This window comes from Myxocyprinus asiaticus, chromosome 9 (assembly GCF_019703515.2).
Source record: "Myxocyprinus asiaticus isolate MX2 ecotype Aquarium Trade chromosome 9, UBuf_Myxa_2, whole genome shotgun sequence".
NCBI classification, from domain to species: Eukaryota; Metazoa; Chordata; class Actinopteri; order Cypriniformes; family Catostomidae; genus Myxocyprinus; species Myxocyprinus asiaticus.
In genome coordinates, this window is record NC_059352.1 from 43,656,894 (window position 1) to 43,671,685 (window position 14,792).

A 14,792-nucleotide genomic window follows, 5' to 3' on the forward strand; every position below is an offset into this window, starting at 1 on the left:
TGTTTGGCCTGGTCTTGAGAGTTGTCACTTGACTTTATATGTTCCATGATGTTCAGTACAAGTGTCAACATCAATATATATTCAGAAAATTACATTGTATCATGTCTTGTGTCCTCTTATCCCATGAGCAACAATCTTACAGTTACCTTGACCCATTGTTATGTCTGTCTTTTCTCTCAACAGATCGAGAGGACCAGTCTATTCTTTGCACGTAAGTTTCATTCTTTTATTTGCATCCACCATTAACTGCCTCTAGTCTTACTGGATCCAAATAGTTTGATCCAAAGATAAATGCCCCATACTGGACAGTTTCTTTTACAAACACAGTTTAACTAAGTGGCTAGTCGATTGACCTAAGCTAAAAAGATAAGGCTTGGCAGCCCAATTCTGAAGTGCACTTAACTCAGTAAGCTCTGTTTGTTTGAGCAAGACCTGCCTGACACAGCAACATTGGTTCAACCAATGGCGTGAGTTTAGGGCGGGACTACCTGTTTGGTCGACCAATGGAAGATGGGGGGAGTGTTGAGTAAACCTATTAGAAAACAGTCATTATTTTTGAAATTCCTTTTAGTGCCGCTAGTGGTTCAGAAATTACACAACTCATTTCTAAATCTGGAACTATTTCAAGCCCATTCTAATATAATGTTTAACTGTTTAAAATGTGACAGCGGCCAAATATGAACATACATCAAGCTTAGTATGTGTAGACAAAATTATAACAAATTATGTCCTCCTACTTGCTGGGATCCTGTTTGTTCAGATGTTTCTCTGCAGTGGGAACAAGGCAGATGAAACCCAAGGGTCAAGTCTCCTCAGAGTCAGCCTACTCACAGGAAATGTGCCCCTGTCCTGATTCTAAATCTAGGTTAACTTGCATGTTGGCTTCATTTATGTTTGTTTTTTAGTTCTGAATCTTTAAAGGGCATTTGCTTTGCTCTTTGTGTGCTAACATGCACTTTAAAAGTTCAATTTCAATAATTTGCCTTTTTAAAACATCATGTAAATGCGTTAGTCCAGTCCAGTTTTTGCGAAATCGAACTAACAAACCTAGATATTGACGTATACGTTAATCGGACCGCAATAGGCCTCGGCATTATGCGCATGCTCCGAGAAACAGAGGTGCTGCGCAATGTGTATTTAACCCGGATGTCGAACGCAACATACAGCAGAGAAGAAAAAGAGTAAAAACAACAACAAATGTGTGCATTTCATTCAGAAGTGATAATCCCTATGCCCTATTCCCTTCGCAGACTTTACCATCCACTGTGAGAGCTTTGGAGGACTGAAAGGTGTGGGGCACAAAAATAATGTTTATATATACAAACTCACCTTTTAAGTCAATTGTATTGGAAATTCTGTATGAAGCAATCTTTCATGGATATTATGATTGTTCTCCCTTCTCCCTCCCTTCTCCTTTGCAGTAGTATCAAATTTCTTTCTTTATAGAAAAAACAGTTATAAAAAACTTTTTCATGATCTGACGTGGACTACAAATTCCATTAAAAAATACAACAAAAGAGGGTAACGGGTGCAAACTATGGAGAAGGTTAGCATTAGCACCATGATTGCAGTATGTAAACATTACAAATTACACATTATCTACTGCATATATCTTTCTTTCAGTTATCATTGAGTGGTTTAAACAGCTTCTTATACTGATTTCATGTGGATTACATTCATAAAATAAGGCAGTAAGCATGATTTTTATTGAATATGCAGCCTGAAGCAAATGACAGGTACAGATACAGAACTGTTTCAAGTATTCAGACAACAAACCTGTTAAATACCAGTGACCGCTAGGAAACTATAGACAACCCATATATTTTCTTCGTCTAAATGTTATTATTGCGCTTCACAGAGAGTTTATAAGGAAGAAAGTTAAGCAATGCAGAGCTCGTATAGTTAGAACAATCCAGGAGCAAATTGCGTAGTTTTCTGCCTTCGGACATTACCATAAGCACTAAGCACAACGGATAACGTACATCTTATCTGCACCATAATCAACGTGTAAAGAAAGTAAGAAATGCATGTGGCTGTAAAGTTTTCCATGCTATTGTGCCTGTTGTGTGCGTCTCGCTGTTGATAAGCTAGTTAGCTGACTTCTAAGCTCTGCTATAATGCAAAAGGTCAACTGGAAAACGTCTATGTCACTTCCTCAGCTGACATCCGTTCTTCACCTATTCGATTGCGCATAGTTTCATGTATACTTGAACAGATAAATTAAGACTGTAGCTCAAAAACGCAATAACCTGCAGTGGTTCGATTATAACTGCCCATGTAAACGTACTCATTGAGTACTGTACTTGAAGCCCGCCACACAAAAAAACTGGCAGGTCCTGACAAAAATCCATCTATAAATAACTGTTATTTTATCGCAAAGACACAAGATAGCTGTTCACAGATAATATCGTTTGTTTCACATCTCTGTGATAAGAAAAATACTGGGAGTACAGTGGGAAAAGGACAAAGCACATACACAATAAAATATAGGCTACCTATTTATACACACCAATTTAAAATATCGACTACTGTACCTCATGTCCATGTAGATTCGCTCAAGTACATTGGGGGAATCCCGGAGTTTAACATAAGAGGGAAACCCCACTATTGCAGTGCAATTCCGCTGTAGGTTGCGATGGAAAGTTAAAGAATCAAACACAGCAATAACTCTGGAATATTTGGAAATAAAGCGAAGCAACAGAGAATAAAATAGTGAAGTCTTCCTTGGATCCCATGTTTGCTATTTACACAAGTATCGTGGGGAAAAGACATTGCTTTGAAGATACCTGCTGACTGACTGGGCCGCATGTATACGGGAGAAAATAGAAAGCCTTGAACACAGTGCATTTAAACAGGAACGCCACTTTCCAGCCTTAAGCAGCTTTCTCGCTTTAAACGGCTTTCTGGTGTCCATGTAAACAAACTCACTGTTTACAAACTTCCTCTGAGTGTGGAAAAGGAAATGGAAGCCATTTAAAGTGCTCCATGGCAACTTTTGCTATGGCATAGATTCTCTAATGACATCAGGCTGTTTCCGCATGTTTCGACTTAACTCTCTCATGGTTTGTTTTCTTTAATCTGTCCCAAAGCAAAAAAAAAAAAAAAAATTTTTTGTAATGAGTCATTTGGATTGAGAGGAATCACCCAAAGAGTGTTATAGGATTGTTATACACATGGATTGTTAAAACCACTGATCTGAAGCAACCCCCCCTTATGTGTTTTCCCATACCTCATATCTAATGCAGTGTGTGGGAGTAGAGCAATACTTTAATCACCATTAGGTCAGATTGTTGGCATCACTACACTAATTATCACGAAATGTACTGTACAAGATGTCATAAATGGTCAAAAACTATGCTTCTACAAACATTTCAGTGTAAAGTGTCCCATAAAATGGCTTTATAAGTGTAGGATGTGCTGATCTAAGGGCACTCTGCTCCTGACAGAGAACCAGCCATTCAGCTACAGCAAGGCCTTGTGGATCCCAGACTTAGTTTTCCTAATATGGAAATGTTGATGTGTCAGCATGAATGTTGAGATCAGTCATATCTCTCTCATATATCACAGAAGCTCACAGAACACTGTGAGGCTGGTAACTGTAACCCCTTGTAACAAAGACAAATATTGTGTTTTAAGTTACCATAAATTTAGTTTCTTTCCTGATTTATGAAACTTGGAATATTCTCAATCACTATTTATTTTGTTTAATCCACAATTCTTAAAATCATTTCTGAACTAATTTTCTCAGGAGAAATTCTTCCACAATACATGCTTTGAAAAATAAAGGCAAAATTTTAAAAAAGGCATTTGTTCTCTGTCATCAGTGTTCAGGAGGAACAAGGAAGGTCAAGTGTTTGGCATCATTGTATTACAATGATATAGATTATGATAAATTCTGAGACTCTCAGCCTAAGAAACTGCTGAAAACTCACAAAAAAATCTTTAACCAAAAATTTACTTTTTTCTTCTTATTTTTTATTTTATTTGACATTATATATCTCTGGGTGTAAATAAGGTGGCTCCAAAAAACTTGTTTTGTTTTCTTCCCAATCATGTCAGCTGTAATTGAGTAAAATTTTATTTTGCTTCAGCAAAGCAATCAAAAGTTATAGCATTACAAAGAGAATGTATATTAGTGTCCAAAAACGTCTCCAAGTATCCAAAAGCCTCTCCAACAAAAAAACATAATTGTACATAAGAACTAAATACACATGCAAACACAACAATGACTAAAGGTTTGCACAGCATGCAGACATGATTTTAGTAATGAGATTTCACAGAATAAGTGAGTCTGCATCATGTTGTTATGTTTATGCTGTTATGTACTTGGTGCCATCTCCTGGTGGCCATATGTAACAGTCACCAATCACATGTCTCTCTGCCCAAATATGGATGACATTTGCTCCGATCTGAACCCAGTCCGATTGGTTTAGCATTCCATGATGCTAAATCTTTTCCGATCCAGGAAAGCTAACAGATTGCAAGTTGCCAGATAGCCTGATGCTGTGTGGACATTGTGCACATTGTGCTTCGTGTCAATTATCTAATGATCTATGCATCCAGTGACCTTGTGTGTTGGCTTGTTTAAAAGAAAATCACATCCTAATGGTATATAGTTATGTTCTGTTTATTTTATAAGCAAGTTATAAGTTATAAGCGGAAACGCAGCATATAAGCAACACCTGTTCACATGAAACATAAATGTCAAAGACATATACTTGAGTAAATCTGTGAGTAAAAAAAAAAATAGGCTGGTTGTATTCTACTCTTTGAGAGCTTTCCAACAACATATGACACATGGCTATTTGATCAGTTTGATGTTTCTACAGATTACAATAATATGTACAAAACAGAACACTTCTGATTTGTCTGCAAATTTCAAAGCACTTGTTCAGTTTTGGTCATAATGCCAACATGCATTGTAAAGTAGAGCTTCTAAGCTTTCAAACGATCCTATTTTATATTGGTCAAGACTGTAGTTATTAACATTTTGACAATTATTATGTTGCCAACGAGCCCATCTGAGCTTATAGGGTTATTATTATATTTATTATCAATAATATTAAGTATTATTGATAATAAATATAATTATAATTAATAATTTATATTTCATTTTCAAAAATAGTAATCAGATTATAATAATAAGTATTATTATTGTCATATAATTTTTTATACAATATAATTTGTTATACAATAGTCAGGCTTTTATTTTGACAGAAAACTCAAGGAAGACCTTGCTTTACAATGTAAAACTTACATGCTTTTATCTATCCATCCATCCATCCATCCATCTTCTATAGCCGCTTGTCCTATGTAGGGTCATTGGTAGTGCTGGAGCCTATCCCAGCTGTCTCGGGCCAAAGGCAGGGATTTCTTGCTTTTATTGTGAATATTAAGTATGTTATAAATCTAATGTTCTAAATAAATGTTGCTTTATTTCTAGTGGTGAATCTGGTGCTGGCAAGACAGAAAACACCAAGAAAGTCATCCAGTATTTGGCAGTAGTGGCCTCATCCCACAAAGGCAAGAAAGACACAAGTGCTGTAAGTTTGAAAATCCCTGTCATCTCCTCAGGCCTGCTCAAATGGGCCCAGAGAGCATAAAATGCCAAATAAAGTTTAATACAGTGTAATGCTTTCCCCTTTCTTTGACCCTGTTCATTCCGATTCAGATTCTGACATTTTGAATCCTTTCATTATAAGTTAAGTAATGATGTGCAAAGGCTATATTGTAAATACTAAGTGAACAGATAAGAAAACTCCCTTCAGTCTTTTAAGTTTGATATCACATCCCATTTATAACAAGATTTTGGAGGCTCTGTGGGTTCAGGAATAGCCTGATACCAAAATTTTTTTTTGATTTCATGTTGAGCCATTTTAATCTCACTGCTTAAGGAAATCGAGACTGCAGCAGACTAGGGAGAACAAATGAATGCAAGAGAGTATGCTTAGTTTACAATGATCTAATGACAATTTCCTTAATGAATTTCCTCACATAGCAACATTCAGGACAACAGTTTGCCTATGTGAGTAAAAAAGAATGCCCAAAATTCCTTTGTGTGTGGGTTTGGAAATTTGCATGCTTGAGTTTCACACTGAGAGTGATATTAGAAAACAAGTCTTATATGGAGGGACCTTCTACAAAACAACCCCTTAAGGCTGCTGTGCAAATGGTTGTACACAAATAACCCAAGGAACCACTGTGCTCCAGTGTTCACAAGAAGTCTTATACTGTTAACAAAATGATATATATATATAAAATATATATATATATATATATATATATATATATATATATATATATATATATATATATATAAAGAAGATTATAGCAATAGATCACGTGTGCCATTCCCCCATCTGAGATGTGGTTAACTCTTTCTTTGCCAGCGTGGATGGCTGGCATTGAAATGGTCTATCTGAACACAGTGTGTGTGCATGACAATTTATAGCCTTTTGAATCGATTATCTTATATCCTGTCTTATTTTTCTTTTATCACCTATTAATTTACCACGGGTTAATGTGCGTCATCTGACAAGCTCATATGTGTGTGCATTACGAATGTAATTACAATCTAAATGTAGATCTCAATATACTGTAAATGTAAATCTGTGTCAGATGATGATATACTGTACACATGGGATACACAATGAACAAATACATATGCACACATTAAAGCTGTTTCATAACTCTTTATTTATTTGTAACTGCCATACATATGAGCTTAATAGGGGTGCCTGTAGTAGTTCTTAGTTTAGAAAGTATTTGTATTGTTATCGTTACACTTACATCCACATTTTTGAAATTTACTGAACACTTCTGCTATTCTTTTTTATGATAAAAGAATCATGTTCATCATACTTGTTATACTAGTCCTCTGGTCAAACCCAAAGAAGGATAAAGGAATAGTTCACCCTAAAAATGTTGTTCCAAACTTGCATGCTGCAATTTTTCCATAGAACACAAAAGTGGATTTAAAAAAAAATATATATAATTACACAGCTTTTGCCATATAATGACAGTTCATAGTGACTAGGGCTCCAAAAAAGCTCCAAACTCAACAAAAAAACACCATAAAAGCACCATAAAAAGTAGTCCATTCATATTGTGTGCTATATTTCAAATCTTGTGATTTCATAATTTAAGTAATTATACACTGATAATGTTCACCTCCGCCGAAGCTCGCGTCCAGATTAAAAAATTGCCAAAACAGCATTGGTTCTCAAGCATGTAGTAGCCAAACATGACATCCCATTTATGAATTGGATGTGAATGCAGGTTTAGTTTAGTTTACAACCTTATTAATCCCACAAGTGGCAGTTAGTGATAGGGCTTCACACAACAAACAAGGACCGTAAAAGACCATGAATATCTAGGTTACATTAAAACCAAACAATTACAGCACTTCATGGTGCATATTAAACATAACACAAATTAAACATAAAATATATTTAACATATTGCAGCATGTTTTCTATATATAAATATAGATATTAATAAATATAATAAGTATAATTTTATGAATTACATAGGCGGATAGCCTTTAGCACAAAAGTACATTTGTAGCGATTAGTTAGACACCTGATACTCCGTAAACGCCTGCCCAAAGGCAACAGTTCAAAATTAGGGTACAAGGGATGTGTGTCATCACACAAACAAACTTGAGGTTGGCCAATATTATCAGTGAATAACAACTTAAATTAAGTCTGTTCATCACAAAAAGCTATCATATGGCTTGGAAAATAGTGCATACTTTGAAAGTAGTCGTATGGACTTTTTTTTTTCCACAGTCCCTGGTCACTATGAACTGTTATTGTATGGCAAGAGCTGCATAACGATTCTTCAAAATGTCTACTTTTGTGTTCCATGGTATAATAAAATTAACAGCATTTGTGTTTGGAACGACATGAGGGTGAGTAAATTATGACAGAATTATCATTTGTGGGTGAACTATTACTTAAATTGTACATTTAGGAGTGAGAGAGAATGACTCTGTATTTAAATAAACGCAAAGCATCAGATGAAGTCAACATCTGTTACTTGCTGTTCAGTGCCTCAGGGCCACTAAGAGAGACAAATGTCAATAGTGTTTTATGAATGTTTATACAGTCTTGACACTATCCTCTTTCTTCGGCCAACCCATGGATTACTGTCTCTCTGCCTTTGTCATCCTAAATGTCCCTTTTTTCCTTCTTTTCTCCTTCTTTATTTTTCTTTGTCAGTATCTGAAGCTATCAGGAATCTTCTTTCCTTCTCAGTGGCAAACTCTCTCTGGTAGAGTCTTCTTTAATAACGTACGGTTTTGATGCTCATTAAGAAGGTAACTGAAACTTTGTGTCATGGTTGAATTCTTTCTCTTTCTCCAAAATGATAATCTAATTATCAGGTCAAATGACACAAGTTGCCTTGTGATGCAAAGGCGGCATTGTCCTCTCTTAGGGCTCAGTGATTCATCCCACTGGGTTTGAGATGGTGTTAGGCCACACAGTAACTTTTATCTTGTAAAGTGGATGATTAGATCTATTATTGAGATTCATTTCTTAAACCCCATTGATATGGCCTCTCTCATCATTCTAAGTATTCCAGACTGACCTCAACTGCTCGTTTTGACATCCTTGAGGTGGACATGCTTGGCAGGCTTCTCAATGTTCGTGATTTGGCTGCAAAGATAACTTGCATTCTTTTGATCTAAAGGATTAAGCCAATCTAAATTGACACAAGCTCATTTTGTGCACAGTTGAAAGTACTTGCAAATGAAATATTGCTTAGACCTTTGAATCAATTTATGAAACCAAAAAATCTACAATTCAAAGTTTTGTACTTTGTCGCAACTTAAATGATGCCTTTAATTATTTCACAAATTCTTTTTCCTGTTCTCTTCTGAAACTGAGTTCTTTATAAATTCAAATTTTCTGGGATGCCCTTTTCCATTTTCTACTTGGCTTGTTTTCTATGGAATGATTCTTGTTATTTTCTGACCCTGGTGCTTTAGGGTGAGCTGGAAAAGCAACTACTGCAGGCCAATCCTATTTTAGAGGCCTTTGGTAATGCCAAGACCATCAAGAATGACAACTCGTCCCGATTTGTAAGTTTGAAAACACTATATGATACCAATGACATAGAACATAGAAGATAGAACATAATCTGTAACAAGAATGACAAAGATTGTAACCAATTTGAGTTTTCAAATCCATTTTCTCCATAGGGAAAATTCATCCGTATTAACTTTGATGTCACAGGCTTCATAGTTGGAGCCAATATAGAAACCTGTATCCTTGAAGACTTTAAGCAGTTATATAAGTCAAGTCATATACAGATGAAATCTCACATCTTGAATTAGCTGACACATTAGTAGTATCACTTGAAACATTCTACAGATTCATATCAATTAAAATGTTAACACTTGAACTCTACAAGGTTTCACCTTAATATCCAAACCACCTCAGATCTGTTGGAGAAATCTCGCTGTATCAGACAAGCAAAAACAGAAAGAGCCTTCCATATCTTCTACTATATGGTAGCTGGAGCAAATGACAAATTACGTGGTAGGTTGAGACATCACCTCAACAAGTGTGAAAATATTAATATCTCATGGCTGCCCATTGCCTTTCAGCATGACTCTTCAGATCTTGACAGTCAAAGTGAGACTGAGCTGTGTTGAAATATTCTTGTAAAACAGCACTGTTGTATTCTGACCGACATATCATTGGCATGGTGATTTGTATCTTTTGACAGAGGAGCTTCTGCTTGAAAACTTCAACAACTACCGATTCCTCTCGGCTGGCCATGTCCAGATTCCAGGCAATCAGGATGATGAGATGTATGATGAAACCATGGAGGCCATGAATATCATGGGCTTCACTGCAGAGGAAAGAGCAGGTATTGAATGCAATGCTATATTATTTTCCAGCACACTTAGTGTCTTTGTAAGGTCGGACTTTACAAAAAGAGACATTTTCTGCTTATTACATATATTCTGTAAGCATGTAATTAACCAACACTGGCTCAAAAATAAGACCTTTTGTGTCTTTAGAAAAATGATCAATTGTAATAAATGTCATCCCTCATTTTTCCCTTGTTAGATGTCCTCAAAGTGGTCTCAACTGTGCTGCAGCTGGGCAACATTGAGTTCAAGAAAGAAAGGAACCAGGAACAAGCTACCATGCCAGACAATACAGGTCAGCCACTATTGGAAAACTTCCAAATGACTTCTTAATCTAATATAAATTCACTTTACAGACTGAAATTACCACTTTAATTTGTTTTTAGCTGCCCAGAAAGTTTGCCATCTCCAAGGCATTAATGTGACAGACTTCACAAGAGCCATTCTGACACCTCGTATTAAAGTGGGGCGTGAGGTTGTACAGAAGGCCCAAACCAAAGAACAGGTAAAGCCAAAAGTAACTCTAACAGAGCACAAAGGTCGTGTTCCGGAAATAAAAACCTATTCATTTTCTCTATAGACAAATTAAGTTTTAACAATAATTTATAAAACTTTAACTACAGACCTACCGTGAGCCGTAATCGATGGTATATGCTTCTGTTGAAGCCATCAGTCTACGTTATTTCAACTTTATTTTTTAAACAAATGTTTAGTAGTGGAATTCCTGGTGAAGAACTACACTACCCATGATCCTGTAGAGAAAGATCCACCAAACAGAGAACTGTGGCAAACAAGGCACGCCAAAAGGGCTATGTAGCTACCGACCACTCCCATGAGGCACTGCAAATGATGTAATCGCAATGGTCTCCCTACACTCTTAAACTATTTATTTATTTGTATATATCTAAATATTTTGCAATAAACTTAAAATATATTGTTTATATATTTAGATATATAAAAATGAATGGGAAAAATACTGCCAGAACTGAGATGTCTAAAAAAAGTGGGCAGGCACTGCAGCGAGTGTATAGTAGTTGTGCTGTGATGCTGTGATGTTGTGCATTTGGTTTAATGTTATACATATCTGTGATGTAATTGATGAAGCCGATTCCAAAAATCTAAAAAAACCTTGCAATGATGGACCATAATAGAAGGACATTATTATAACCAATGAATGTTAGCTTTTACTTATCCAATTTAATGTTTACCACCTTACAGGCTGATTTTGCTACTGAAGCCTTAGCTAAAGCCATGTATGAACGTTTGTTCCGCTGGATCCTTCAAAGAGTTAATAAAGCACTGGACAAGACGAAACGTCAGGGTGCCTCTTTCCTGGGAATCTTGGACATTGCTGGCTTTGAGATCTTTGAGGTTTGACAAAATTGAAAAGAAAGACTCAGTTGAATTAGGTAAGAAATTTGAGAAATGTTATGACAAATGGTATATACTGTATTGCTCCTTCAGGACAATTCCTTTGAGCAGCTCTGCATCAACTACACCAACGAGAAGCTTCAGCAGCTTTTCAACCACACCATGTTCATCCTGGAGCAGGAGGAATACCAGCGGGAAGGCATCGAATGGAACTTCATTGACTTTGGTCTGGACTTGCAACCTTGCATTGAGCTTATTGAAAGGCCGGTAAGTTTGAGTGTGTAGATTAGCAAGAACAGCATGAATCATATTTTCTGCATTTTTAAACAGAACTAACTACTTCCAGCAAACATTTTATGAAGTGACCAATGTTGTTGTTTCAATCCATTTTAAAACCAAGGGCATAATTGCTGCAAACAAGCATGCTTTAGGAGGTAGTCCAACAACTAATGCCTTCAAGTTTATAGTTAAATTCTAGGGACCTTGATTTAAATTCCTTAGGTTGAAGTGATGATGTCTAGTTTATAAATTAAGCCATACATAATGATACTCACTTTTACTGAATCTTTTCAACAGAACAATCCTCCAGGCATCCTGGCTCTGTTGGACGAAGAATGTTGGTTTCCAAAAGCAACAGATGTCTCCTTTGTAGAGAAACTTTGCAACACTCATGTCAATCATACTAAGTTTGCTAAACCTAAGCAACTGAAGGACAAGACTGAGTTCTCTGTGCTTCATTATGCTGGAAGGGTGAGTTCCGACATATAGAGAGCATTGAGATCCAGACAATGAAAACACAATGGACATAGACTCTGTATTGAAAATCATGGCCCAAACCTAATCTTTCTCAATCAGGTGGACTACAATGCTACAGCATGGCTGACGAAGAACATGGACCCTCTAAATGACAATGTTACAGCACTGCTGAATAATTCCTCCAACCCATTTGTGCAAGATCTGTGGAAGGATGGTCAGTATTAGCAATACATGTTTCTTATATTTCATACACTGTCTAAAATCTACTTATGAGAAGGATTTATCAAAATAATTGGGGCCTAGTGAATTGGGACCACTGAATTTATGTTCATGATTGGTTTCACATGATATATATGTAAATCTTAATCAAATTTGGTTTATTAAAGCAGATTCTTGCTAAGTATAACTCAGATTAGAATAATGGCTGATATTTTCTTTCTTTTTCTTTTCAGTTGATCGTGTGGTTGGATTGGAAACCATTGCCAAGATGTCAGACAGTTCTGCACCTAGTGCCTCTAAGACCAAGAAGGGCATGTTCCGTACCGTGGGTCAGCTTTACAAAGAGTCTCTGGCCAAGCTAATGACAACACTGCACAACACCCAGCCAAACTTTGTTCGTTGCATTATCCCCAACCATGAGAAAAGGGTACGTCACCTTGCTTTTACCACAAGTATGTCTTTTTGTGGTTTGATGCTACATACAGGGAAATTGCATAATAAATGTCGCTCTTTCTAATCTTTCAGTTTGCACAGTTATACCAGTTTCATACACTAACCTACAAACTCAACAACGTCACTTTGTTCATTCTTGAAGAAGTACAAAAACCTTCATAAATTTGGACTGCCATCAGCTCGTAATGTGTGTGTATGATGCCTTTACCATGCTGCGACTGGCTTCAGTAATTGTTATGTCTTGTGGTCTCCAAAAGGAATGCAACTGGCAGTGAATTGAAAGCACACAAATTAGCTTCTAATTTAAATGTCGATCAATAATCTATATATGGATATTCTCAGCACACACTCACAGTGAAATCGTAAGGACTTTTCTAAATATGGCTAATTCATATGATATCATACGACTGCACTCGTATTTATTCGTACGACTTTCACTACAGCCAATGACATCGCTGGACATCGTTTCCATCTAATATGCGACAATTACTTGCTTCCATCACACACGAGAGCTTCCTATCATGTTTACACACTCTACTGATCAGTTAGGTTTAGATAAGGGGCTTGGGTTAGGGCATAATATTGATAAGCCTTAACGCCTCATGTGCGGAACTTCCGCATTAGACATCCGGGCATTTGCACGTGATAAAATAGTACAAATGTATACGAATGAAATCATACGAAAATATACAAAATAGCCAACTCGTAAAATATGTACAAATTTTCAAGAGATCGGGTTGATATTTTATGACATCTCTAAATATAACCCATCTTACGCCTACCATGTTAAAATCTGTAACACCGATGCTTTGTATGAGTACAAAGTGCATTCTCAGACTGGTTATGGGAAATACAGAGGGATAACAGCTATGTTTAGATGTAAGGTACTTTTTCCACTTTTAGGCAGGAAAGCTGGATGCCCACCTGGTGCTTGAACAGTTGAGATGTAATGGTGTGCTGGAGGGTATTCGTATCTGCCGCCAGGGATTCCCCAACAGAATTGTTTTCCAGGAGTTCCGCCAGCGGTGGGTGCTTTACTCTTAATAATGTAGTTCAGTCATGACAGCTCACAGAATAAATTTAAGATGTTAGAATGGATATGACAAGTTGGTAGGTTAGGTCTTGGTGGGCTATATATGCTTACACTGCTGCTTCATCTAGACTAGATCTAGACAAGAAACTCAGACAAGTTTAGAACAACATGAGTGTGAGTAAATGACGGCAGAATTTTCATTTTTGGGTGTACTATCCCTTTAATGAAGTGTTTTTCATCTAGACAGACTTCTAATATTCTTATTGATGGGGTCATTTTTTTATATTGCTTTGACACAGATATGAGATCTTGGCAGCAAGTGCTATTCCAAAGGGCTTCATGGATGGCAAGCAGGCCTGCTGTCTGATGGTAAGATGATGTTGTCCCATTTTTATTTATTTTTTTTGAGCATCATACGACCTGTTAATGTAAACATTTCTTTCTCTATCCAACTACAACTTTAGATAAAGCACCTGGACCTGGACCCAAATCTGTACCGTATTGGTCAGAGCAAAATCTTCTTCCGCACAGGAGTCCTGGCCCAGCTTGAGGAGGAGCGTGACCTGAAGATCACTGTCATAATCATTGCTTTCCAGGCACAGGCCCGAGGATTCCTAGCTAGAAAGTGGGAATAATTTATAAATATTTTTGATATTTTTTTGAGATTTAGCCATTTCAAGTTATTAATATTTAAATCCCGTTTTAGGGCCTTTGCCAAGAGGCAGCAACAACTGACAGCTATGAAGGTGATCCAGAGGAACTGTGCTGCTTATCTGAAACTCAGGAACTGGCAGTGGTGGAGACTCTTCACCAAGGTGAGAGATTTCTTGTCCTCTGAATTTCTTGTCTGTTGAATAATGTGGCTATAAGCATGGATTATATTAGCAAAGTTTATTCAGGTATTGAGTATACAGGGTATAAATAGTATACAGGGTTATCCAGACTGTACTATACATAGTTCCTGTAGCTCAACTGAAAGCATTGTGGTTCCAAGGTATTCGATTCCCAGGGAACACACACACACTGATAAAATGTATATCTTGAATGCACTGTAAGTCGTTTTGGATAAAGCATCTGC

General features: G+C 36.7%; 1 protein-coding gene across 3 annotated transcripts in view; it reads left to right on the top strand.

Moving 5' to 3' along the window:
- myh11a (myosin, heavy chain 11a, smooth muscle) overlaps positions 1-14,792 on the top strand; it is a 44,310-nt gene that overhangs the window by 10,780 nt on the left and 18,738 nt on the right. For 2 of the 3 annotated variants that reach the window (XM_051706556.1, XM_051706554.1), the window contains exons 4-21: positions 184-211; positions 5,444-5,543; positions 5,999-6,025; positions 8,992-9,084; positions 9,205-9,268; positions 9,446-9,544; positions 9,735-9,878; positions 10,082-10,177; positions 10,269-10,387; positions 11,101-11,253; positions 11,347-11,520; positions 11,830-12,003; positions 12,109-12,223; positions 12,462-12,655; positions 13,585-13,706; positions 14,014-14,083; positions 14,179-14,339; positions 14,421-14,529. In XM_051706556.1, the coding sequence (XP_051562516.1) occupies positions 184-211; positions 5,444-5,543; positions 5,999-6,025; positions 8,992-9,084; positions 9,205-9,268; positions 9,446-9,544; positions 9,735-9,878; positions 10,082-10,177; positions 10,269-10,387; positions 11,101-11,253; positions 11,347-11,520; positions 11,830-12,003; positions 12,109-12,223; positions 12,462-12,655; positions 13,585-13,706; positions 14,014-14,083; positions 14,179-14,339; positions 14,421-14,529 (2,042 nt within the window). The remainder of the gene's footprint in view (positions 1-183; positions 212-5,443; positions 5,544-5,998; positions 6,026-8,991; positions 9,085-9,204; positions 9,269-9,445; positions 9,545-9,734; positions 9,879-10,081; positions 10,178-10,268; positions 10,388-11,100; positions 11,254-11,346; positions 11,521-11,829; positions 12,004-12,108; positions 12,224-12,461; positions 12,656-13,584; positions 13,707-14,013; positions 14,084-14,178; positions 14,340-14,420; positions 14,530-14,792) is intronic. The other variant, XM_051706555.1, reaches the window with a different exon arrangement.